The sequence below is a fragment of the Ornithodoros turicata genome, chromosome 7 (assembly GCF_037126465.1).
Source record: "Ornithodoros turicata isolate Travis chromosome 7, ASM3712646v1, whole genome shotgun sequence".
Taxonomy (NCBI): domain Eukaryota; kingdom Metazoa; phylum Arthropoda; class Arachnida; order Ixodida; family Argasidae; genus Ornithodoros; species Ornithodoros turicata.
Window position 1 is genome coordinate 32455029 of NC_088207.1, and position 27020 is coordinate 32482048.

The 27020-nt window shown below is 46.0% G+C and overlaps 3 protein-coding genes across 3 annotated transcripts; 1 reads left to right on the plus strand and 2 right to left on the minus strand.

The window, feature by feature from the left end:
• Positions 1 to 216: 216 nt before the first annotated feature.
• LOC135400863 (transmembrane emp24 domain-containing protein bai-like) lies at positions 217 to 7084 on the plus strand. Its single transcript, XM_064632812.1, has 3 exons — positions 217 to 483; positions 826 to 1050; positions 5283 to 7084. The coding sequence occupies exons 1-3, from the start codon at positions 307 to 309 to the stop codon at positions 5496 to 5498; spliced, it is 618 nt and encodes a 205-aa protein (XP_064488882.1). The 5' UTR covers positions 217 to 306; the 3' UTR covers positions 5499 to 7084.
• Positions 7085 to 9141: 2057 nt separating this feature from the next.
• On the minus strand, positions 9142 to 19864 carry LOC135400569 (lipase 1-like). The gene is made up of 6 exons (XM_064632403.1): positions 19750 to 19864; positions 19571 to 19685; positions 18541 to 18691; positions 18306 to 18401; positions 14655 to 14723; positions 9142 to 9399 (listed from the first exon to the last, which is right to left on the minus strand). The coding sequence occupies exons 1-6, from the start codon at positions 19862 to 19864 to the stop codon at positions 9142 to 9144; spliced, it is 804 nt and encodes a 267-aa protein (XP_064488473.1).
• A 3525-nt stretch (positions 19865 to 23389) lies between these two features.
• Positions 23390 to 26984, minus strand: LOC135399798 (proton-coupled zinc antiporter SLC30A2-like). The gene is made up of 4 exons (XM_064631533.1): positions 26607 to 26984; positions 24193 to 24795; positions 23818 to 24112; positions 23390 to 23747 (listed from the first exon to the last, which is right to left on the minus strand). Exons 1-4 carry the CDS (start codon positions 26840 to 26842, stop codon positions 23490 to 23492), a joined length of 1392 nt encoding a protein of 463 aa, XP_064487603.1. The 5' UTR covers positions 26843 to 26984; the 3' UTR covers positions 23390 to 23489.
• Between the last annotated feature and the right edge of the window lie 36 nt (positions 26985 to 27020).

Sequence of the window (27020 nt, forward strand, 5' to 3'; positions counted from 1 at the left end):
TACTTACAGGCGAAGTAGGGATGGAAGTAAGCATAGAACCAGTGAAAAACACGAAGAACCGATGATTGGTGTTATAAGAATAAATTTGATAACTATAACTCCTACAAATAGAGTAATACATTATATTCCGTACCACAGCACATTTAATTTAGCCTTGTTGGCGCAAGCTACCGCTCGTTCCCAAGGATAAGGCACCGTGCGAAAAAGACACATCCATCCATCCATGACAACAGGGCAGCCCTACTGGCAGCGACATCATCCGCTTGTCCACGTCAGTTTGGTATTTACTGTCGGTGTGTCGTAAATATGTACTTGTGTGCTCTAATTACGTTACTCGCGTTGTCGTTAAGCACAGTAGACTGCCTTCGGTTTTCTTTGAAACCAAATTCTAAACGATGTCTCAAGGAAGAAGTTCTCAAAGGCGTATTGGTCACAGGCGAGTACATGCTGGGGGACGCGCCGGGTCACAGGACAGACATAATGGTAAATAATTATCTTTATTTTGTTAAAGTATACGGCGTATTTTTCTTGTAATTGCTTATGCATCATGCCCCGTCTAAAGGTGATTAGTAAATGTTCGCTGAGTATCGCAATACCCTGTATGGACTTCAAATAAGGTGGTTGCATCCGACACGTTGAAAGTGCCGCGTGTTGTGCTCTGGAGCTTTCAGACGTTTATGTTACAAATTAACGAGCATGTTCACAGAGTTGTCTCTTTTTTTATTCTCTACGATCTTTCAGTAAGTCGCCTTGCCATGCCTTCCTGGCCACACGTATGTCGACTGTGCATTTTATCTCTCTAATCTGAGTCTTCTACTTACGCAGGTTACTGACACAAATGCTCACACTCTGTACTCGAGAGAAAATATCGACAAAGGCAAATTTGCGTTTACAACGGACGCTTACGACGTATTTGAAGTATGCTTTACTTCGAAGTTTCCCAGTGAACAGAAGGGCATGGACAGAGAAGTTCATCTGGAGTTAAAACACGGAGTTGAAGCAAAGAGCTACGCTGGCGTTGCGGAGGCGGGCAAGCTAAAGCCATTGGAGGTGAGTCTTGAGACAGAAGGACCGGTTGCATCGTGATTGGTGTGGCTTTCTTTTTTGGGGGGCGGATACGGGGGACCATTTCGAGACATTGTTAGGCAATGTGCCTGACTAGCATGACTATGCAAATCACGATTCTTCTCTAACATTCCCAATTGCCTTGATAGGGTTGTGGAATGTTCTTTCTTTGTGTGGAGGCTGTGCACCTGATATCACAGGTGCATCCAGTAATCCTGTGGCGAAGGCTTTGATTGGGTACATAGTGCCATGTTTGTCCACCTATTATTTCTAGATGTCCTCATTACACATCGTCCGCTTCCCCTTTCCACATATAGTACCTCACTGACTACCTCAGTCAGTGCAAGGCACCTAAGCATACTATGCCACTGCCAGGCCACAGCTTCTATGAATTTTGAGGAACCTTCGTTGATTGCAGTGTTACCTAGGTTACTTCCAGTCTGTGTTTGAAGCTTCTCTGATGTTCTTCGTTGAATCACAATTATGAATGGAGGAGTAGGTGACCAATGACAAGAGATGAGCACGGGGCTCATGTTCACACACTCTTTTTAACCATTGTAGTCTTGATGCCCGTAGTAGAGGGTTGTGCTCTTTTACCTATCCTTTGGGTCTTGTACTTCTTAATATACTTTGTGCAAACATGGAGCCAAACACTTCAGCGATCAGATAGCAATTTCCCTCATGAGGGTCCCTCTCTCAGCCTAGCGATATTTTCAGTCTGAAACACATGTTTTCTGCACAAATTTGTGGTCCTTGTTGGGTCCGAAAGGATGCGGCACATGTTGTATCAGGCTGCAAACCGCGGTATGCAGATTGGGAGAAGTCTGTTTCCCGAAATCCACTTCACCTTCAACTCGTGCATCAAGGTCGCTGACCACTTTCCTTTGGGTGGTGGTAGAGTGTGTACAACAAAGGGATTTGCACCTCATTCTGCCATCCTTGTGTTAACATTAATTGTTGCATGTTCCGATCATAGCAAAAAGGGGTCTTTACTTTCATAAGGGATCTGTGGGTCTCATAGGCAGCTGGAGCTTGGTACATTGCTCATTCAGTGTCCAATAATTGGATGGAACTGGATTACTGGGTGGAACACACAAAGGCACATTCTATGTATGTATTTTGCAGCCTGTGCCAACCCTCAAGTTCTGTCTCGCATCACGTCAACGTGACATGGTATCACATGGCAGTGAAATTGGTGCCAATGTCTGTAACAAAATCTGTATGACAGGGAACCCTAGCTTCGAATGTCGGACATACAACTGACGCACTTTCGTGTCATAGAACAGTGGTACTACAGTCGTCCTCATACTAACTCTTGCCATTTCGGCACATGCATTTCTGGTCACCTGATCCATTCCGCTTCGTAGTTGACAGCTCCGCATGCCGCGTTGGTGGTTTTGGTTTGTAGGTACGTAAGGTTGTCGTTCTCGCAGGACGCTCCTGGCTCTATGCTTATCTGCTCTGCTTTTCAACCGTGGTGGTCGGACAAGCAGCGTGGATAAGGCGTGCTCCATTGGTTTTCCTCAAACGATATCCCACAATGCCTGGGCTCACTAACAGTAATGTACCTATGAAGACCCAATATGTATGACTCGATGGAGACATTTACTCAGCAAAGATAAAACTAACATTAAGCTAACTTACATAATGTAACTCCTCTTATAGCTCTCCTTATAGCTCCAGTTTCTTAATAATAATGGTTAAATAACATAATATAATCAGAATAAAATTCAAACGGTTCAGGGCACCTAGTTTTAATGACAAGCTTTCGTGCAGAATCTGCACTTCATCAGGTGAAAAAATGACCATCAAGCTGTGGAATATACAGGGTGTCCCAGAAAACGTGTCATTGAATTATAATAAAAAAAACTACGCCACCTAGAATCATGCGGTCAACGGCATTTGTTCTTATTAGGCTTTTGCCACCTCCTGATGTGAATGTCATGTATCATAAGTTTAATTATGTAAATATTTCCGAACTGAACTAAGAAATTTGCAAAGTAAAGGTCACCTTTTTACCCCACCAATATGAAGAGCGTGCTGAATTCAAATTCATGATAATTGACAGTGATACTCACGAGCTATCCCATCGGAAAAAATAGCCGAACATCATGCTTTTCGGAGCACCGGACCACAGCATGCAAAGACTTTTTGAGCGCAGTCACTCTCAGTCCGACGAAAGGAAGTTCCAAAGCCAGCCCACAGAGTGATAGTAGAAAAAGTAACAGTTCCTAAAATTGAGAGAGGGAAAGCATCCCAGTGAAAGTCTGACGCGATAAGCCATGCCTCTGTTATCTCTTTCTGCGATGTCGGGGTGGGCTGGGTTTCCAGCCTCCTTTCGTCGGACTGACAAAGATTGCGCTGAAAAATTCATCGCGCGCTATCCTGTGGGAGCTTCGTAGAGCATGATGTTCGGCTATTTTTTCCGATGGGATAGCTCCTGAATATCCCTGTCAATTGTCATTAATTTGAGTAAATTACACACGCTCTTCACATTGGGGGGGTAAAAAAGTTACCTTTGCTTGGCAAATTTCCGTCTTCAGCTTGCAAAAATTTACATAATTAAACTTGCGTTACATGACATTCACATCAGGAGGTGACAAAAACCTAGTAATAACAAATGCCGTTGACTGCATGACTCTAGATGGTGTAGTTTTTTTCAGAGTTTGAGGTAACTCGTTACTGTAACTAAGTTCCTTTTTTTGGTAACTTGAAACTTAACTCTGTACTTTTGCGCCATGGTAACTTTCAGAGTAACTCGTTCCTTTTTCAGGTAACTTTGCCAAAGTAACTTAAGTTCCAAGTTACTTTTAACTCACTTTTCACTCACGTCCACATATTTTCTTGCTTTCTCTCTGATTCCTTCTTGGCATTTTTTGCCATAAAACGTGATATTCAATCAACGACAGTATTTTGTTCAGAAAGTACGAACTGCTGCGATTGAAATGAAGCTGAACCATTGTGCGCTCACAGGGAGTAAAATGCAATGCGTTCGAATAGACCTATACCAGAGAAACTTCATCATGACATTGGTAGACAGACTGAAACAGAAACAAATCGGAAGGAGAGGGCTGGGTTTCACAAACGGGTACTTGTTCGCTGCCTCCCATTGAAAGAAAAGTAGGACCGAGGGTCGCGTCCCTTTAAGGGACCATATCTTAATCCCCTCAAGACCGTGGCTTTCGGGCGCGACCTTGTTCACCTCTAGCTTCGAACGTCGTTCAATTCTACCAAATTTTGGCGCTGTTGAACACTAGGACGTCATTTGTTTACAAACAGGGAGAGGTCTATTGTTGGGCATAAACGAAAACTATCTAAGCGTGTTGCACTCCTCCGCAGGCAACTCAAGCTCTAACTCAACTGGTCACGCGTGCTGCACCTGCGTAATGCTATTTTGTGTCCGAAGTAACTTGGAAATAACTCGTTCTTTTTTTTTTTTTTAAGTAACTCAGTAACTGCGAGTTACATTTCAGGCTGAAGAACTTCGTTATTAACTGAGTTACATTCTGCACACGGTAACTTAACTTGTAACAAGTTCTTTTTGACGGGTAACTTCTCAATCTATGGTTTTTTTTATTATAATTCAGTGACATGTTTTCTGGGACACCCTGTATTGCAAACAAGCAGGAAAGAGCAAATGTAAAAATAAACAATAAAATCATGAAATACAGAAAGACGAAACCACTTACAGTGCCTAACAAAAGGAAAAAAGGCCATGCATGGAGAATATAGGCAGATTTCTTATACAATGTAAGAGGAGTCTGGGTTAAATGGTTTGAAAGGCTTAACAAGGGGGGGGGGGGACCCCTGACCACTTGTGAATTTCGAAGACAGTCCAAATGCCAACAATACACATGTGTACAAAGATAAAATACACATAGAAATCATAACAGTCTAAGAACAACAATAACGTTACGTTTTGAAATCTGTTTGTCTTCCATCGTCAGAATGGTACAAGTGCCTACCGGAGTCTTTAAGCACAAAGGGGGCACACAGTTCTCCAGGATCTTTTTTATAGTTCCATCTGTCCTTTCCATAAGCCATGATTTCAGTTGTTTATGCACACCTCAATGTTCTTTTGCTTTGTCCGACGTACACTTGCACGCTGGAAACCAGAAATGCAGGCTCTCAGGGCAGCCATTACTTGCAACAGAGGCACTTTGCTGTGCAGTGGTCAGAAACTTTTCAAGGTATTAAGAGTGTAATTCTTCCCTTAGGTGAAGCTCCAGCAGTTGGAAGATTTGTCTGAAGCAGTGGTGAAGGATTTTGCTTACATGCGGCAGCGTGAAGAGGAGATGAGAGACACCAACGAATCCACGAATGCCAGGGTGCTTTATTTCTCCATTTTCTCCATGTGTTGCCTCTTGGCACTTGCCACGTGGCAAGTGCTGTACTTACGACGATTCTTCAAGGCTAAGAAGCTTATTGAGTGACCTGTTTGTGAGGTCAGAGTAGAGATCACTTCACATCTCATCTCTCCGCCCTGTTTCGTTAACGTCGGCACAGTCAAATCCTCTCAATAACTGTGTCTCCCCTTGATGGACATTGAATATTTTTGACATCTGGTTGCCCAAGGGAAGGTGCTGCAAATAAAAGGTTGTTTTTATAGCCTGTGGTGTTTGACAATGTGTACAGCACATATTTGCACTCTTTCCTCTTTGCTTCATAGGAATGAATGGGGTAAAATATATGATTCATGTTTGCAGTATGATGCGTTTCACGGCACCCCAAGCACCATAGATCTTGTTAAAGTTAAACTTCAGTATAGTTGTGTTAAAAAATCCTACAGAAGAGTGATACACTTGGTTTAAGCCAAGTGTGTCTTCTGCCAGCATCTACTGCATATCTTTTCTTTTTTTCTCCCTTTGTACAGCAAGTCATCAGATCAAATCAAACCGCTAGTGAAATTCAAAAATATAATTTTCATATTTTTGATATGCAAATTCCTGTAACACGTAAATCCATTAAGTGCTAAGCTTTTGCTAGAGTTTGATGGAGACAGCTAGCTACATGAGAGAATCTGCTTTTCCAAACCACATCTATGAGTTTGAATGTCACAGTGAAACAAGTTTTTATACAGGCCCACGCAGAACAGTCTTTGGTGATGCACCCTATTTGCTCACTGCACTAGTATGCTCATTTGCTTGCTAGTGGGTAGTAAAACGAAATTTTGTATAGTATATTTATACCATGGATATTACCCTTGTGATATCTTCGGGTGGTCACACCAGTCCTCTAAGTCTGAGCAGGCAAGCGCTGCTCTCGCTTGAAGTCAAATCTGAGCAGAAAAGATCTCTCATGGCAGCCGCTGCAGAACAACACGCAAATGGTTCATGGCAAATGAAAGATGCCGGTGTGATAAAGCTTTTCAGTAGAAGTGCCAATAGTCATATAACCAGAACCCTGCCAGATCTTGCCGCCGCTCTGACAGTGCAGCTCAAAGCCAGACGCACTCAGAGTCTCTCAGAGAGAGACACAATTGCTTCACAGGAATCTATAGAATGTAATTGGAGTGCTCCGTTTTCACCAGCTGAACACAAAAATATCACGCCAGAACGATGTGATGCGACCAGTCGAGGATACCATTAATATAGCTGGTTACTTCCCCAAGTACCAGGCTTATGTGTGAATACATTGATTTCACTGTGGGAAGGGACATTATTATTGTAATTAGTGCTAGTTTAATGTGTGGTGTTCCATTCCACCTGCTGTTTAGTTTAATAATCCTGTTTGTATTGGTTTGTACAGGGATTCAATAGGGGTCTCTCCTTGAGTGTACAGGGCTTACATATGCCATTATTGCAAGTACTTGTACTACATAGGAATGTTGAATTTCTGACAACACAGGTCAGCTTCTTTTTTTTTAGTTCATGAGCACTGCGCGTGGGTTAAGTGGTTTTTGTTTTTATGCTTGGGAGTCATAAAATTGATAGGAGTAATGCCCTTGAGGCAGTGAGGCTTACTGTGATCACTGGTCATGTATCAATCTGTAAGTAATAAAAGCAGGTATTGCTGTTTATTACTGCCTCTTTTTGCTAAGGGGTGGAGCTGGTTCCATTGCTGTGCAGCAGGAGCACATCTCCAGTTTCATGAAAGGATGTTGTACAAGACACACAGTATGGTTCCCATTTATCCCTGAAACCCTTGAATACCCTTGAATATGAAAATGCAATTTTCAAGGTCTGGAAAACCCTTGCTTTTGCATCTTTTTCCGGTTCTCGTGGAGCTGTGAGTGCAAATTCCACATTTCCAGAGTCATAACTATAGCGTCAAAACCACAGGTGCAAGCACTCATTGCAATAGGAATCAACAGCAGAAACCAAAAGTGCATGAAACATCCAACTCCCTGCATTGTATTCATCAACCTCCCTTTCTATCCTATGATCTTTAATCTTCAGGAGTCATCAATCACATTTGTGAACAGATTACTATTGTGCAGTCTCCATGTACTTGCTCGTGTGATAACTGTAGCTTATAAATATTTTAGTGAAATGTTGAAGCCCTGGTCATAAACTTGTGTTTTATATCCCAGGCAAAATGGCAGCTGAGCCTTAGAAGGTCCTTGAAAGATCATTTTTGTTCCAAAGTTCAGTGGGAACCATGCCCGTGGTTGCCAGTAGTGTGCTGTCTCATGAGATAGATCCCCAGCTTTCTATGGTAAATCCAAATTCTGTGCTACGAAGTTGGAAATCTTAAATTTTTCAGCAAGAAAAATAACATACAATAACCTTATCCACTTCTGCGCCAGCTTGCTTGCATTCTATTTTTGTATCCAACATTACAGTAATGGTCACACACTAGTACGTATAGTCAACCACCTGTCGCAGCTCTCTATGCGAACAGTAACATTAAAATGTTGCGTAGATGTTTTAAGCAATGAAGTCTACCATCAATCTGGCTGGACAACACGTTTTCAAAGTTCACATGTCCCACAACTAGCAGCACAGCTTTGAAGTAGCACACATCCCTACACAGCACAAAGACGTTGCTAGCTTGTGTTGTCATAATTTCTAGTAACTATTTCAGAACTGACCGTACACAAAGAAACGGACTTCAAATTACCTTGCTTCGAACTGAACCTCAATAGAGAGGTACACAGTTGTACAAATAACAGCTTAATTAAAACATGTTAATGCACAATATAAGGTGCATTCGGTTCACTTTTCCATTTGGATGGATTGTGTCGTCTGATACAGAAGTTCTCCTGGCTACGTTAAAAATACTGTTTTTTCCTCGAGTCCTGTGATAAGGGAGACTGGGGAGAGTTGTCACTGTACTTACTTCTGATTTTGCTGTGACGAAAGTATGTCCGCCAGGCTGATGAAACCAACACTTGATTTTAGTGTGATCTTTTATGCGCATGTTAAAATAAAGCGGGCTTCAAAAATAATATATAATAAAGCAAAAGCACTTGCACGGAGGTCGTCAGGTGTGACAATACGCCTCAGTAGCGGGGCAGTCTGTCACACAGGCCGGGGCAGGTTGTCTCAGCTGCATTTCCTCGAAATCATTATTGTGGCATGTACCGAATGGAATACCGTGTGCAATGGCAGTGTGTGACTACATTGAATCCCAATTACTGCATCAACATGATATAACACAAGCCCTGTCTTGTTTATCGATAGGAACCATCTCGGTAGGGTGTTGTCATCCTAGAAAGATCCGTGACGGCAGCATACCCATGGAAAGTTAAAAGCTAGATAGCGAAAGTCACAGAATCGACTATGTGAGAAAAGGCAAAAACTTTTTTCTTGCAGGATTCAGAAAGTACTTTACACCAAGTACTTTTGTTTCCTGTCACCCGAATAGCTCTGCACCAGAGGTTGCATCTCGACCCATGGTGTGGCAAACTATCTATTTTGCATGCATATGTCTGACACCTTGCATGCAAAGCTGCCTATTTATCCATCCACGACGCAGGATCAAATTTTCGATCACTTGTCGAGGGATACTTTTTGAAGGATCGTTGCAATGTTAGTCAGAGAAACGTAGTCATCTAGGGTAAAAGTAAATGGTATCCACGATGTCGACTAGCACGAAATTCAAGTCTAGGCAGGTTATTATGTTAAAATTGTGTTATTGTGGTAGATTTATGTAGTCTTCGAAGAAATGTATGAGTTCCCTTAAGTACATTTTTAGGCCGACGGTTGACATAATAAAATTCAGGTTTGAAAAATCTGGATCAGGAATGTAATGCTTGAATTTCACACGCCAACCAAGTTCCGATATGAGGTCCTGCACTGTCGAAGGTAGAACGTAGTTATCGCCTTCGCTCCAAAAGAATGCAATGTCGTCGATCTTCACGTTGTGGATGTTGTATTCAGGTGGTGCCGCCTGAAACATAATAAAAAGAATAGAATTGAAAGCGCACGCGACTCTGACCGCGTAAAGTCGCTGGATTGCGAAAGTAATGCCATGCTTTCTCTTTCCCGCTTCGACCTTGGAGCAACAATGGCTGTCGCTGCATGTGTTGGTACGCTACGGCTGCCATTGTTGCTCCAAGGTCGCGGCGGCAAAGATCAGAGGGTGGCGGTACTTTCCCCAATCCAGTGGCTTTACGACCGTGTATTCATGAGCGACATCCCCACAGAATATTCTCGTGAAAAATGCAGATCACGGAGCAGAGCTTTCGCCGCGTGATACGGAGAGCATTCGCACGGTGCCGCGGGTCTTCGGAAGTGGCGTTCTGTGTACTTAGCAGACGACAGCACCAGCGTCTTTTCCCGTGTTCTGCTACGGAATATCTTGCGGCTGTACTGCTGGATATTCGCGACTCCAGCGAACTATAGGTGGCGCACGTCGAACCTGGACTCGAGGGTTGCCACTGCCACCACTAGGTGGCTATGGCTTCGCTGGAGTCGCGAATTCTCCACGGCTAGCAGCGCACTAAAAGACGTTACGTTGAGCGCTCGAACGCTCCCGCGGCAGCACCAAACCTATCACGTTTTTCGCGTCTTCCGCCGGAGTGTTATGGAGAATGTCGCCCGTGTGAGTACACGAAATGTACCGTATTTTTCGGTGTTTAAAATTAGCGACAATTGAAAAAAGTTCGGTGGTCCGATGGATAGCGCGCATCACATTCATGCGATTTCCAGTTCTTTACACTAGAGGTAGGAACTAGGCTCTGTACCGCCCTCATTGTACATAGAAACAGAAGCACGCACGTCGAGTACGAGTATCGTTTATTACTTATTTTATGTTATTGTTTCATATTGTCGTTATTATCGTTTATTTACCTGCAATGCACGACCTCAATTTTAAATTACAGGCCTGCCCCTCGAGTGGTCATCTATAGAGAGCATGAGGTCACGTGAAAACACCAGGGCGCACTAGTATTCCGAAGTCATCTGCGGGTCTCTTACCCTCAGCTGACTCATGCGTGCTATGCCGCCCTTAGTCAGCAGGAGCAGTGCCGCTGCAAAGGGAAGCCGCTATCCATCCAAGACCTAAGAAGTCTAGTTTCCTTTATTTGTCGGAGGTCTACCCCCTACCTAAGTGGTGCCGCATTGAACCCCGCGCGTGGTTATTCCTAGGCTACAAGTCACCTGATATCCTCCTAAGAGTCGCCATTCCGAGAAAAACTCCGGTGTATAACGCGCACCGGTAGAGAGAGCGCAGTGCCTCTTCGTGACACTTTTTCTTAAATGTATAACGCGCGCGTTATACATCGGAAAATACCGTATGTTACTGTGTTTAAAGTTGACTGGAAGGCCCCGAGAACGAGAGAGCGGCGGCGATCTCTCCCAGTTCTCCTCCTGGCGTGTTGTGACGTCATGTCGTACGACCACTTTTATTGGGAGCGGATAATATTCAGCTACAGCGTGGGATCAAGGCGACCGGTCGGCTACTTTGTCAGGCGCGACACTCGCGGTGTAAAACACAATGACAAAAAGGAAAAGAAGGTGCGCGTCTCACTATTGGACGGATAACATGACGTCGCAGAGTGGCAGCTGAGGGAAGCAGCTTCTTGACCTACGATATTGATTCTCTTGCGCACCAGGATTGGGCGCTACACACGTACCTTTTCTGCGTATACGTGTCCCAGGGCTTGTAATCCAAATTTCTACTCCTCCTCATATATATATATATATATATATATATATATTTAGACGTTCTAGTTATTCAACGACAGTATACAACAAGAAAATAGTTTGCAAGATTTGAAAATGTAGTGCGGCACCGAAACCATTTGTGTCTTATGAACATATGACATGCATTTTCTTGAGTGGATTTCACGACTCGTTCATTGTGGCTTAATTCTTGTTTCTGTCAGTCATGAGGCGGTGTGGAGCTGTGCATCACTGCCGATATGAAACTGCATTACGAACATGAAGAGGAGGAGAAGGATGATGACGATTCGAGTTTTTATGGCGCACAAGCAACTAAGTCTATAGTGCGCCAAGACAGTGGTCACATGAAGAGGAACGTTGCTGTGCTGGCACATCATGCCTGTACAATCGGCTCACTGCCGGCACTAGCATTTATTTCTCCAGGGGTACCAAGAGTAACTGCAGCTTCCTGTATGATTTGGCCTGTGCTGAGGGACTGTTTTGTTGTGTTGAGGGGGTCGAAAGGCGTTGCACAAGGAGTGTTGTAAACTCCAGACAACTGCTGGATAACAAATCTCCCGCGGTGTCTCCAGGCTGCAATTTGCTAGGTTACGAGTGAGCTGCTGGGATAGAGGCTGCGACCATCTAGTGATCGCCATAGTCGCTTGTGGATCTGTTCAGAAGGCTCATTCTGTCTTGTGTTTGTTGGATGCTTGCGCTAATTTTTGCTTGCTGAAGTGCTCTACCTTTGGCCAATAAGGGTCTTTACAAGGAAGGCTATGAGAGGAAGGGTTACCAGTAAATTGGAACGGGTCAGCTTTTGTGGATTTTGTGGGTGATCATTCATTTGTTGGGTGCGTCGGATCGATCCCTCAATTCTTAGCTATAAAGAAAAAAAAAAGTACCTCTGTTGACAGGGTGACAATATGCCTTAAATTGACGAGCTCTACGTCTGCAAGTTCGACGTGATTTACACTCGGCGTCCGAAAATATGTACTGCTTATGGAAGTGGGATATATTTAGCAGTTCCCAGGAAGCACACAATCCCTTTTATTTTTATTTTTGCTTGTGGGACTTGCTCGGCATCATCCTCATCATCATCATCGCGATTCCCGGTGCTTCCATCCATTCGTGTTTCTTCTCGTGTATTTGTGCTCGCCTTTACTGTGTGTCCCCCAGAGTCGGGGAATTCTTACCCACAGCTACCCCGCACCAGCTTGCTTGCACTGTTTCCATGTCCTCCACCTTCCATGGGAATCTCCGCTTCGCCGGAAAGATCTGTCGGTACCAAATTTACTCGGGTAATGTTTGTTTTTTCGTGTTAGCGCCGCGAAGCAACTGTAGCCATGAGCGGCGTACCGATGTGGACAGATGGAGCGAGAACAGCAGGAAGGAGTGGGGTAAAGGGGGGTTAGTATGCGTCCTGGGCCGACTTCAGGGGGAACTGTGCCGACATTCGTCTGGAAAGTCTTCGAAAAACCCAGGGAAAACCTTAGACAGCATAGCCGGTGGTAGAATTCGAACCCACCACCTACCAGTTTTCAACACGACCTTGGCTACCACCAACGAGAGGGACGCCTTAACCCGCTCGGCCATGCCGCTGGTCGGGTAATGTAATGTTGCAGTGCGACATTCTCTTCATGCGACATTATCTTTATCCATGATAACATCGATGGGTGGTGGTGGCATGACCACGTCCACGATGATTCTGTGTACGCTTCACACACACGGCCCGCCGTGTGTGTGCAAAACACACAATTGCCGCCTCCAAGGTGGAAAACAAGACAATGCTGGCACATTTGTCGGAAAATACACACACACGACAGCAACATGTTTTATGTCAAACGGCATGCAGCACACACACACACACACAAAAAAAAAAGCGCTACCCTGCAACTGGATTGCGCCGGCGTGCGTGCCTATATACGAGGGGTGTTCAAGTCAAACCGGGACTTGCTGTCTCCTGAGTGAACAAATGGCTCGCGCTTTTCGTCATTTTCACATGCGACAGGCCTCCGCGTTCACCACGTGGTGGTCCAAAGTTTGTGCAAAACAGAAGGCACGTGCTGGATAAGATGGCCGACAACGAGGTGAGCGCGCACATCAAACAGCGAATTGTCATGAAGTTTCTCGTGAATGAAGGCGCAAAGTTATCTGAAATTCACAGAAGACTTGAGGCTCAGTATGGCCACGATCCACTTAGCCGCAGCAAAGCGTCTGAGTGGTGCAAACGGTTCCGAGACGGCCGTACCTCAGTGCTGAGCGATCCCGGCCAGGGCGGCTCAGAGCCCAGTGGCAGAGTTCCTGAGAACATCCAATTTGTGAAGCGCCTGATCCTCAAAGCCCGACGGATAATATGTCTCGAACTGGCTCGAAAGACGGACCTTTCTGTGGGAACGTTGAACACTATCATTCATGAACACCTCCAGTTTCGGAAAGTTAGTGCCCGTTGGGTCCCGAGGCAGCTCTCCGTGTTTGACCGGCAGAGAAGACTGGAAATCTCCCAAGAGCTAAGGTACCGTTTCAAAACACTGAAGGACAGCCGTTCCTTGATCGGATCATCACGTGCGATGAAACGTGGGTGCACCATTTCACTCCTGAGTCTAAAGGCGCATTAAAAACAGTGGAAGCATCCGGGCTCGCCGTCTCCTAAGAAGTTCCGAAGCACCCCGTCTGCGGGTAAGGTCATGGCCACGGTTTTCTGGGACAAGGCTGGCGTTGTTCATGTTGATTTTCTGCCCAGTGGTACCACCATCAATAATGCATATTACTGCCAGGTTTCCAGGGATGTGCATAAGGCGCATACCGCGCATCTCACGACACGCACCTTACAGGAACTTGGCTGGGAGTTGCTGCCACATCCCCCTTACAGTCCAGATCTCGCCCCCAGCGATTTCTATCTCCTCGGGCCACTGAAGGCGTTTCTTGGGGGCCGCCACTTCAGCTGCGACGACGAGGTCAAGAATGCGGTCCGATCATGGCTGCTACGCGCCGGTAAGGATTTCTATGCTGCTGGCATCGAAGCCCTCGTGAAACGCTTGGACAAGTGCATTAGCGCAGGTGGAGATTACGTTGAAAAATAACCCCTCGTACACGCGGAAACGGACGGAAAACTTGCCGCCGTGCGAAAAACGCAACCGCTTTTCTTCGACCGCGCAGCGCACGATTTTTAGCGGCACGACGGCAACGACTCCGGACTCACTTAGCATCGTATTTGTTTCATTACCGATATTCGAAATGAGAACCCTCTTCTCACATATCTCGAGAGGCTGATGCGCTATCCTGAGATACGACCAGCTCTGTCGTGCACGTGCGTTATCTTTTTACTGGATTACCTTGAAAAACGTTTGATTTATCTCAAAACAATTGTTAAAAAACGAAGTGGAATCTCACGACGTATTTAGGAATCGAGACGCTACAACTATTCTACCTGAAGCTAACCGGTACCGAACCAATCACCGTTTCAAATTTTGGTTCAGGTCCGGTCCCGATTCCACATTAGAGCTTATGCCCAAACCCAACAAGCAGAAATCTTCTTACCTGCTTGTATCTTATAAAGTTTCCAGCGGGGCCGAAGTCGTATTTTTGAGATTTCTTCGTTGCTCTTAGCTGAAAGCCAAAATTTCATGTTGCAAATGTTACAGCGATGGTCATCAGGGTAGGAACTTTGTTCGTAACCCAACCGCGGGTTGCAGTTCTCTCCTGCAGACCTCCCTCAGAGAACTGCTTTCTCGGAAGTGCATACACAGTAAATTTATTTACGCCCCTATGAGTGTAAAATGAGTGTTAGATAACTCACACCCTTATGGGTGTAAATGCTACACCTCAATAATGGGTGTAAAAGGGGTGTCACATGTTACACCCAAAAGACGGGTGTTTATTGGGTGTATTGACCCCAAAAACGAAAAAATGCTTGCTCCCGAAATTCACGGAACACTAGTTCCACTGCAGCTTGCATTTGCAAGTGTGAACATCTTAACTACCTAGACTCTTAGAGCTTTTTTATTTCCGTGTTAGCGCCGCGAAGCAACTGTGGCCATGAGTGGCGTACAGGCGTGGATAGAGGACAGCAGGAAGGAGTGGGGAACAGGGGGGTTAGTGTGCGTCCTGGCCGACTTGCGGGGGAACTGACATTCGTTGGGTAAGTTTTCGGAAAACCCGGACGGTGACAGGATTCGAACCCGTGCCACCGGCGTGGAAAGCGATGATCTTAACCCCTATGCCACGGGAACTGGTCTCTTAGAGTTTAGCTAGCTGTGCACTCCAAGAGCTTAGAAAGGCTTTGCTAGCTAAGCCAAGTGCTTCCGCTTTAACCAAGTCGACACTTCAACAGTAGCCTGTCTTCGACATTTGCAAGCCCAGTTGAAGGCCGCTGCTGTCGAACATCCCTTGTTTGTTCCTAACTGTTCATAATCTTTGTTTCCTTCTACTTTTTATTTTCGTATATTAATTTCACAATCACTCACAGTAATTAGCCCTTTACTTACATACACATATGTATTTTAATTTCAATATCACCCGCGCCAGTAAACCTTCCAGCCAGGGGGTCAAGCCCCTGTCCCAATTTTCAAGTTTAGTCCTGCTGAAGGCAGCGCTGACTGCCAAAACGTCGACCCCTAATTTTGACTACAGATGTCCTACAGTTGGCAATACGACTGTAAATCTGTTTCTAGTAATTCCCATAATTCCCATTTAATTTTGTTAATGCAATAAAAGTAGCAATTGTTGTTAATCCTTATACGGCTTCCCAAGTCTCTCCGTTACTTATGGTCTATATCTTCTCGCATCCATCTGTATGTACCAAGTTATCCATACACACACATAAGAAGTTATAGTATATATATATTGCAAAGATTATCACGATGAAAAAGAAAATTACAGGTGCTTTGAGCATTGTGCGGCGTACACCCCTGTTGCACTGACATGAGTGTTCCAAAATTTAGCATGGTGTGTAACATAAGTGTGATCGGGGTGTATTGGTACATTACACCCCTTTTACACCAACACGGGTGCTTAGTTGAGTGTAGTATAAGTGTAATTCGGGTGTGTCCTCATAGTACACCCTTTTCACACCGGGAAGGGCGTAAAAAAATTTACTGTGTAAATCTACCACTTGTCATTGCAATCTGCGTGTCTCACACCGTATCCCAGACAACACAAAACTTCGTGGGGATGTCCCAAACAGGTCCCAACGTCCCTGGTCCCGCAAGCGACGTTTCTACGACATTGTAAGGGTCTCTGTTTGGAACGCGGCACTGTGAAGTCCACTGTGAACTTCCGTGCGGGCGCAAGAGCGGGAGCTTCGCCTCCTCAGTGGAAGGACAAGCGTCCAGAAATGAAAGAAGGAAATTAGCACAGGTGTGTGCTTCTGGGATGTGCTAGGGATGTGCCAGCCATGGCTGGCACATCCCATATATTACTGTTCCGCATCCAACAGATATCGCAAAAGACATCCCTAACGCAAAAGACGTCCCTTTCTCGGGTTCCGTTTTTATCCCTGGAACCCCCATGGAGCATATTTTGGGTGTCTCATTTTTTCATTGTAGGGATATTCTAGGGCAGGGTTGAGGACATCCCTGGGATGTGTCAAACATCCTTATTGTTACATCCCAGTTATGTTCCTGGGATCAGCTAGTATTGCTGGGCAAGAATATTCTTCCCTGGTAGTTATTTCCCAAGAGTGGGTACGTTCGGAACAAGGCGGACAGGTGACAATAAGGTTTACGTGCCTGGTTCCTATGCAGAAGATTCATCGTTGATGTCCCAGCGGGGGCGTTGCATAGATAGACCAGGTGTCTTGACTAAGTGTTGCAAAAAAGAAAGAAACAGGAAATATTGTGATTATATGCCGGACTCTGAAGAAGAGTGGCCGTGCAGCGAAAAGTAGGCTTCAACCAACCTTATTCAGGTACTTGCTGCCTGCATTCAATAAGTAATCGGCTAATTTGTCGCACAATGGCTCCGTGATCGCCTCACACATGTCGCACAGGAACTGGGCTCTTGCGGAGTTCCTCGGGAGTACCTCGTACTTACCTGCAGATAAACTAGTCCCCTGCAAAGAAGCTCTCTGTAAGGTAGGCTCCGAAGTTTACGAGAATTCCCTACAGTTGCTCAAATGCTGTTTGTAAGATTCTTTTGCTAAATTGAGATCTTTCAGTACACTGATACCTTTACGATACATTACGTATTTGGAGCGCACCATTCCCCATTTTGGCGCTCTATGGCCTTTGTTGCCTTTGTGCCATTAAACACATAATCAATCAATCAACCATTCCCCATAGTAACAACGACGAAAGGTCCAATATCACAGCGCGCTCTCATAAGGTACAAGTAGGTGTGGGATAATCCCGCAGAGGGTTACTTTACCACCGTTCCTTTCTGCGGTAAATATAGCCAAGGCAATCCAGGACGTAAATTTGTTCGCTGAGAAGTCCTACCGGAGTATTCTCGATGGGCCCTCGGGGACCCCTAGAGGCTAGTGTGTTTAGTTAGTGTGTTTAGTTTAGTGTGCTAGTTAGGGGTGTCCTCTGTTTCGTCCTCGAAGCGTCTTCCCTTGCCGCTATCCCTTGCCCTTCCCTGCCCCTCCTTCCCCTTCCCCTGCGCCTTCCCTTGCCGCTGTCTCAAGTGAAAGGCGCACTGGACCCCATTCTAGGTGCCCCTGATTGTTCCGAGTGAGCTTCAAACAGAGCGCATGACAGTGGCGACATTGATGTCGAATTTGTGGGATACATCGCTAGAGTAAGAAAAGACAGTGATGTTGAACAACGGAGACAGTTGCGTGACCAGTACGAGAGGGACCCTTGAAGTGACGCACGTGACCCCATGGATCCCTGAGGTCGGAGCGAGAATACCACACCAGGGTAGTTTACCAAAGCTGGTTGAAGAGTTGTTTATCAAACCGCAAGTGGTAAATGACTGAACTTACATACACGTAAACCCGCTAACGCCTGCGACAAACGTTTCGTTGGCACTGTCCAAGCTGCTCCGTCCCACAGAATTATAGTCTCGGCATCAAATAAAAGCAAGCTCGCACGAGAAGACATGACAAACAAGAGAGAGAAAAAACTTCGAAGGACCCATAATTGGCGGTTATAACATCCGGTCTGCATTTACTTTTATCACGTGAATGACTACCTGCTCAGACGGAATTATGGTGGTAAAACATAAAAGATGAAGTTTTCCAACACCTACCAGAAACTGATACCCAAGGGGCCTTGACTCTTGCATTATTGGAACGTGGTTTCCGAGAATCTTCCGATACGGTGCGAGTCCAGCGAAGGCTCTTATCTGAAATATGTTCAGCTGGAGATATTTATCCAAGGATACACTCCAGGTACAGTGTCGGCGACTACGAAAGCTGTAGACTGACTGAGCCCCCGTAGGTGCACAGACGTGCAGGCTTTTTTTTCTAGGTAACAATGCATACCTTCTGGTTGTATTGCGGTTTCTCTGATAGCATCGTAAAAAATATCAGAGTTCCTTGGGCCCAGCCAATGTAGAGAAGTGTCCTTTCGCCAGTGACGTCCAAGATGTAGTCAATTTGCGCGGGCACGTCATAAACAGCGTGCTCGTGGAAGCTATAAATAGGAAGTGAGAAAGTGTAAATTCTTTTGTACAGTTCGCCTGGAAAATAGTGTAGTTCGCGGTAAAGTGGAGTACAAAGCAATGTGCCATCCGTTACGCGCTTGGGCCTCAGACTGCATTCCTTGAGGACTAGAATGGCGTTGGACATTTTCGATGACGAGTGGATTCTAACAGAAGATTCTTTTTCCGGGTTGCATTTGAAGAAAAATCATATGCAGCGCGCGCCAACGTTGTCCGATCTTGGTGAGGCATTGGGCACACTTCCGATTATGTGGTCTAGTGTCTTTGGCAAGGCAAGAAGTAAGTCATGAGCACGATTTAGTTGGGGCTGGGTGCCAGTGACGCGTGATATCCCTCGTGAAACGGAACTTCTTGTACGCGGCCCTATGATTACTTGCGACAATTACTTGCGTGTAATTGTTCGTGGCGCTCCTGGTAACCATTGGTTGAGCGCTTGGCTTTATACCAGCCATTTGGGTTGAAAAAGTGCGGCAATGATTCAGAAAAGGACAAGCAGTTTCCCTATCAACGGTGCACTGCAAAAATGAGCTGGACAACAGGTCGCTCCTCCAGTGTCCGGTGAGCGAAATTGTCGGGTCCAGGTTGCGCACCCATGGCACAAGAGATGGCGGTGCTAACCGCTTGCACCAATGCAAGCCGCTAGCAGCGCAGGTAGATAACGTGGCATTACTTTCCTAGGCGTCGGTGTTTGACGGCTGATTGCGATGAAAAACTAGCCTCGGTAAAATGCATTGAATCTCATTAACTATAAATACTGATATCCCAAGGCGCACTGGGAATATTTTTATTTCTGCGAAAAGATGTTATTCCTTTGGGCATCTGTGTGTACAACATCTACAAGCACTACTTACGTGAAGTTCCAAAATGCACCAGACGTTGTGTCGAGGGTTCTGTGCCTTTTCCCGTAAGAGTTTCCTCTAACGTTTCCCAACCAGACATCGTAGCAGTTGTCCAGCAAAGCGAATCCTGGAGTGAAATCGTAGTGGTGTTCATAGTGCGGAAACAAAACACGCACCGTCCTTCAACGCACCTAGGGACTGGCATGGAGCATCTAGCACAAACGCCGTCGAGTCCGTTAAAACTCCCGGAATAAGGAGGACTGGGGTGGCGTGGCATGGCGGTGGATCCCCTGGAAGGCGGTGCATTTCAATAATATAGCCGTCATTCGTGGTCACTGTGTGCCGTTGGAAAGGGTAGCCTTGACTTGTGATGAGTTCCTCCTGTATAGTGATATTGGGAGCTGATCACTCAAATAGCCAGACCACTTCGGGAGGGATGTGTAACAACTCAGGAAGCAACTTACACGAGGTTTGACTATGGGGAAGTACAAGGTAATTCAAGGAAGGTGAGGACAGCATAAGGTGTTAACCAATGAAGGCCTAGGACCTGTGGCCTGTAGACCTAGACATATGCTGTAAAACCTATTTATTTACGGGGCTCGTATGTATGCAACATGAAGCTCTACGTGGGGCCCCTGTATACGTACCACCTGAAAGCGGTTGTTATTGTTAAAAGCGCTAGTTGGAGAAAACATAATATGCAGATCTTGGCTCCTGTGCTGTATGGGACGTCTAATTCAATTCGCTTGAGCCTGACAACGAAAATAGAGGAACCCAAAAAGAAGAGCATCAAGGATACGAGAACCCTGTGAGCTTCGACGCAAAGTGACACCAAAGCCACAGTATACGTCTTCCAACTATTAGATAAAAAACACACATACAAGCGCTTATAGTATCACCTGGAACTGCTGAACTATAGGTTAGAGAACTGGAGCTGAACTGGTGTCCTAATATCTTGACCACGTAGGTCAGCCCGACATAAGATAGAAAACATTGTTGGAGATGACAATGAAGATGCCGTTAAGGTCTGCTAATATTGTCCGTTAGGATACCAATATGTGCCGTGTGTCCTCGACAGACCCACGCGTAGGCGCTCACTGTATAGAGCACGTTCTGCCGGGACTGGGGTAACAGTACGCATCATTGCGTTATGAAAGTGCGTTTCAAAGCGAACAAATTCGTGACATAAATAACACATAAATATATTCGTGAACTGCGCGTTTTACACAAAGAAGCGAAAAATTATTCCACAACCTACGAATTCCGATACCCAGAAGACCCATGCACAGTATAGGTTTATGGACGTGTGCGCCAGTACCGGGCATGAGATTCAGCAATGGACTACTATATAGTCGCAATGTAATAGTGATAGTACCAGACCAGTCAGCATTTACGACAAGATTCCTTCTCATATTCGGAAGTTACTGTATAGTCAAAATGTAACTTACAATGTGCTCGCATTCATCGTTGCACCTTGGACGATGTACCAAGGCGTCGTTCACATCGAACGAAGCCCAAAGCAGGAGTAGCGTCAATTTGAACTGTATGTGCGATTTAGAATACATTTTCTCGAACAGACTCGGTTTCACATGTGCTACCAGGGAACATGTGAATGGTGTTGAACCCGTTGTTGCAGCAGGAACGCTTTATTATAGCAGGTGCTTCGCGTGTTTCCGGTCGTGGAACCGAGAGAGAAAAGCCAAAGTGCATCTGGGGCAGAGTGGGCGTAGCTGCACATCGCCCTCGATGGAAAGTGACAGCGAGAGAACGGGTACCAGTACTGGCATACCTTTTCGGGAATCTCACACGTGTGAGGACAATATAAAAGACTAATAATTCCTTATGTTAAAGTAGCACAGAAGTCATTTTTAACTCCCTGTTTTCTTGCTATAAAATTGTTAAGTAGGCCAGTAAGATGCACCATGTGAAGTAATTCACACGACAGAGTCATAATTATCTGAATTTCAAGTACGCCGCAAAAAACGACCGTGCGCAACGGCGGTGGAGAGCAGTACCAGCGCGTGATCTGCCTGGGACCTTGCGCTGACGCTACAAGGATCACGCTCGCTGATTGGTCGATAAAAATGTCTGCTACTCCGCTGTCGCCTGCTACTCGGCTGTTCGTGGTTCTGAAAAAGCATTGCTCCTGGCTCGGCCGCTCCTTCTATCCCCAATTCTCCGAGAGAACTGGCAAAACTGGTTTACGGCGGCAAAGGGACAAGGCCCTGACCCCCACTGACCGGCGAACCAGAACGAGTTCTCCCTGTAACGTCATCGGTGATGTGGCATCATACCTTCTCCTCCTCGTTATACGCGCGGAGCCATGTTTATGTGAGTCTTTTTTCTGGGAAACAAATTGCACACATCAAAACCTTTCGCGCTATTGGGCAAAAAGCCACACGCACTTTCATCAGACGTCTTAATCTGATTTTTTTTTTTTTTTATGGCTCTCGTCCTGAGGCTCTTCCCTTAACGCAATGTTACCTTTCACCGGTAGCTTTCTAGGGCCCATCAACGTTGACAACCTTGTATGTCCGTCCGTAAGAGCTGCGAAGAGAGAAGAAGGAAGACGACGATACAGTGGAGCACCAAAACGAGTGCGGCCGCCCGAATATTAGGATCGGGAGATGACCCCGCTACAAAGCTACCGGATTTTAACGCATTTCTTTTTTGCCGAGAAAAATTAAATCTTCTGTCGGGAAGGTGTAAACCAGACGACTGCATGCGACGTCGTTTCTCCCCTTCGAAACCAAAGGACATAAAGAAAAGAAAGTGCCACAAAAGTCGTGCATCTCCATTTTCACAACGATGTCGTCCTGTGCAATGGTTCGACTCTGCGTGTGGTACATGTCGCGAAGATCTGCGTTCAGAGTGCTCGGCAACGACGACACCACCACCGGCTGCGTCTGCAGCGTATTCCATATTGCAGTCTTCGTCAACAGTGACGTAGAGGTTGTACAGAACAGAAACAAACAAAAAGAAAAGCTCTCACAGGCTTACAGTTTACCACACACTTTTGTATCGTGGAAACAACTGCATTTAATTGCTTCCGCCTGCGCCATGTGAGTGCAGCAGATGTGATGGCGAGCTGTTTTCGCTCCCGTCGGTACACTGTGTCACCGAAACGCACGTTGTGAGCTGTGTCATCGGGGTATCCTATACGACTAACTACTAACTGCTGCCAGAGACATGTGTGTGTGTAAGGCATACGCTCTCTTTCCTGACGTGCATTCCAAACTACCGGTAGTTGTAGTATTTAGAACCTAGTTGCTTGACGAAATTCTGTGGAAAGCTCGCATACTCGAAGCTTTCCTGTGGAACTACCCCAGACAGAAATCCATAGCGGCAACGAAATATTGCGAAGCTTTAAATATCATACTGGGGTGGAGGACGAAGCGCCGAGTGCCAACCAACCACGTTTACGTCGTCGACGGGGCAAGAAGTTTACATGATAAGGGTGCATACAAACCCAACATCGAAGCAGGGAAGTCACAGTGCATGCCTGCGCTGCTGGTTCAACACCCCACAGCAGCTTGCAGCTAAAGAGTGCCTTTGTATCACTTGGTTTCGATCTATAGGCTCCGCAACGTAGGCTGTTGCAAGTTTGCAGTGTGCAAGTATGAAGAGTAATTAACTGTTGCGATCGGTGCCTGAACGAATTGGGACGCTGAAAAAGCACCAATTGTTTAAAATAATATGAAAGTTTATTTAACTGGCGTCACAATGTATCTGCATACAACTTTTTGAATGGTCATAGTATACCTAAAAACTGTCGTGTAAAACGGCGCACACGACTGCACAACAAATAAGTGCACAACTGTTACACAAATCTTGTTAGTAACTACTGTGTAAATTATTTATCGAGACAAAGTAAAAGCTATTCGAGCGTCACCGTGTAGATTATGTAAATTCCAAGCGCCCGGCTGTATAGTTAATCTTGCGGCTCCACGCAATGGCGACAGTCGTGGCGGATACCCTCTTCGTACTCTTCCATCTGTAGTGTAAGCTTGTGGACGTCCACGACTCGGCGAATCGTCCGGGCAGCGTCCCGTCGCACTGCCATAGAGTCGGTGGCTGTAGGGCTGAGCACTACGTGAGCGGAGAGGGCGACTCTGTCCAGGCTCAGCGACCAGATGTGCAGGTCGTGTACACGTGCCACGCCAGGCACCGACAACAGCAGACTTTGTACCTGCGGACCCGGTTAGCAGATTATCAAGCAAAATGCTACCTTAAAAAAAAAAAAAAAAAGGCAAACCGACCTGTTCGTAATCGATGCCGTGTGGAATTCCTTCCATGAGCGCATTGAGTGCCTCTCCAAGTATGGCGATTGTGGTCACTAGGACGATTACCGAGAAGACGAGCGTGCATATGGGATCTGCTATGCCACAGCTTGGACAGAAATACACTACAATCGCCGCTATCAGCACCCCTATGCTCTGCAGCAGGTCTCCCACAACGTGCACAAAGGCTGCTCGGACGTTGAAATTGCGGATGCCCCGAGAGCGCTTGCGGGATGGGAAGCTGGAGATTGTGTCGGCAGGTGCAGATGGAAGCCTTTTGTGCGAGAATTTTTTGTTTTTTACTTTTCGAGCAAAAGGGCATAACAGTTAATTCAAAAGCATGAACGCAGGTACCTTGTAGTTCTGGTCTCCACTCTCGCTTTGTCCAGTGCTGCTGACGTCGGTTTGTCAGGCTGTAGTTCTGCATTTTTTCCTGGCACGGCATCGGCGGAACCGGCTACAGAAGCGGTGTCGACGTGGCTTGCTACCACAGGCAGAGGAGCACTAGTTTGCGAAAGGGAAATGTGATCTGCACGTTGTGGTTCAGCAGCATTATCCTCCTTCACGGCAGGAGCCCCAGTAACAACCCCGAGTGAACCTCTTCCGTGTACGGATTCTATGGTTTCTTCTTTGACAATGAAAGGTTCTGTGAAGTGACTAGGGAGATCAGCTCTCCTGCGTGAGTCTTCAGAACCGTGAGTATGGTGGTCGAACCCAAAGCCCGGATGTACTTGAAGAGCGAGTCCCATAACGATGTTGACGGCGACACCTAGCGATGCCGACACAAGCATAATGGTTGCTTGGATATGATACTCCTGTTTAATTATCTTCTGGATGGCCATGTAGACGAGAATACCCGTGACAGCCCAGATCATGACGATGGATGTGAGCGCTCCAAGTACCTCAGCGCGGTACCAGCCAAAACTCTTGCGCTTTGTCGCTGGCTTCGCGCCCCACCTGTTCAGAGAAACAAGTGACGGAAAATTTGCTGTACGTGTACAAGGTATATGTTAAGATTCGCGTTGATTTTACACATCGTGAACCATTGCCACGCCCGCAATATTTTCATGAGCGTAAATATGAACACACGGACATGCTTCGGTTGGTCTGTGTGATATTGGGTTCCAGGGTATAGGTCGCAGTATCCCACTCCAGGGTAGCAAACACGCCCTAGATATGCTCACTTTGCTAGCCAATGCCTCGCACTTCCCTTAAAGGGATACTTCGGAACGATCGGAGAAAAAAATGCTGCACATCGTAGTTGGTGCATAACATCCACATTATACCCGGCGCCATCAACTTGTTTCTTCCTCATGTGACCTATTATGCCTCAAATAAGAAAGCAATCAAACAGGAACGTGGAGATGAGGTCAAAATACCCTTTCAATACCACCGCGTTGACGTCGCTCTGCATGGGGCGGACAAGTAGTATACCACGCCGGTCGCAGTCGCTGTGTTACATCCCCGAAGCAACACAATGGACGAAAATTCGGGATCAGAATACTCAGACACTGATGGAAAGAAACAACGGTGAGCTGCTTCCCTGAGAGTCAAAAAACAGCGCAGGAATGGTATGACTAATGCACGGTGACGTTGTCCGACCAGAGAAGGTAACGAAGTACTTTCATCGACGCCGGTGGAAGCAAGAGATTTTCGAGTTTCAAAAGTCGTTTCTATGATTCCCGCTTGGTATTCAAGTGAGATATTTCACAACTGTGTTCTGTTAGTGTAAATGATTGTGGGAATACCGCAAATAAAATGGTTAAAAAGCAAGCGAGCTGGTGGCTAAGATCCATGACGAAAACCGAGACTGGGAAAAAGACGAAAAACAGACGACACAACACAAAGTCTCAAATTGAGACTTTGACAACTCAAGACAACTCAAGCCTAACATGAAAGTTTCTCCTATTAATAATAGCGGATGTAGCAGCAATAATAGCAAATAACAGATGATTTTACCAGAAAGATGAGGAAATTACGGATGAAATCAACGTCGTATAACGTGCCAAACGTGTAAAAATTAAATTTTATCGCCCGTTTCTTCAAGGCGATCCGCCATCTTTACTGAGGACCTTCTGACCTAACCCGAGGCACAGTCTCGACGCCCGCACCGCCTAGTACGTGCCTGGGGGGGAGGGCCCCCCCAATCTGTAGAACCTAACCTAGACTAACCTCAACCTAGCCCATTTCAACGACCCTACCTTTCGCAAGATAGCAAGTTTCGAATCCGTTAGGCTTAGCATTCCCGTGTTTCTCCTGGGGCATCAGATGGGGTTGTTGAAATGCATATAAAAAACTTCTAGACCACACATTTTTGTAATTCTTTTTTTTTATATGTTTGGTATATAGCCTTCTTTCACTTCAGTACATTATTTCGCTTTTATACACGCCGGCTAATTTTTAAAAGCCATAAGACCGTCTACGGAACTACACCCATAATAGGAAAGCAGGGCACAGAGTATCATTCTGAATGCCGGTTGGCGTTGAGCATGTTATACGATGAAGTTCTTCGCGACTACGCCGAAGTTTAGATTAAATGGAGCCGCACATTCCTTCCTCAAAGTGACACACTGGCAGCGAATTGGTTCGTACCGATTTGCAGACATGTGCCTATATAGGTAACCCAGTCACCTGTCTGCAAGTCCGTACGGTCCCATTCGCTGCTAGCGTGTCACTTTGAGGAAGGAATGTGCCGGAGCGTGTTCCGTAAACTTTCGCCCAGCACTGTACAAGTTAACGAGAATGGTAAGAACGAGTTGTTCACCCACCACAGCGAAAGCAGGCTGATGAGGAAGCTGGCGAAGTCGGCAAGGAGGTGGGCTGCGTCCGTGGCGATCGCCAAGCTGTTGGCCAGTATGCCACCCACGAACTGCAGCACCATAAAGATGAAGCATAAAATGCTGGCGCAGATGAGTCTGCGCCGAGCGCTCACATCGACGTCAGCGCTGGGACTCTGCAGAGATTTGTGGCAGTGCAGAGAGGACGTTGATTTAATTACCTCCATGGTGGAACAAAGCAGAATTCCATTGCGATAGGCTGCACGCGATATGTCCGCCTACTTCTTTTTCTTCCTCTACACTTTCTGGCAAATTCGCGTGGCATGCTCGCTAGAGTATCTGCCCTATTTGTTGTCTGCTTCACTTTTTGTTTACGCCGCCACATATAGCAGTCTAGTTTGCGCA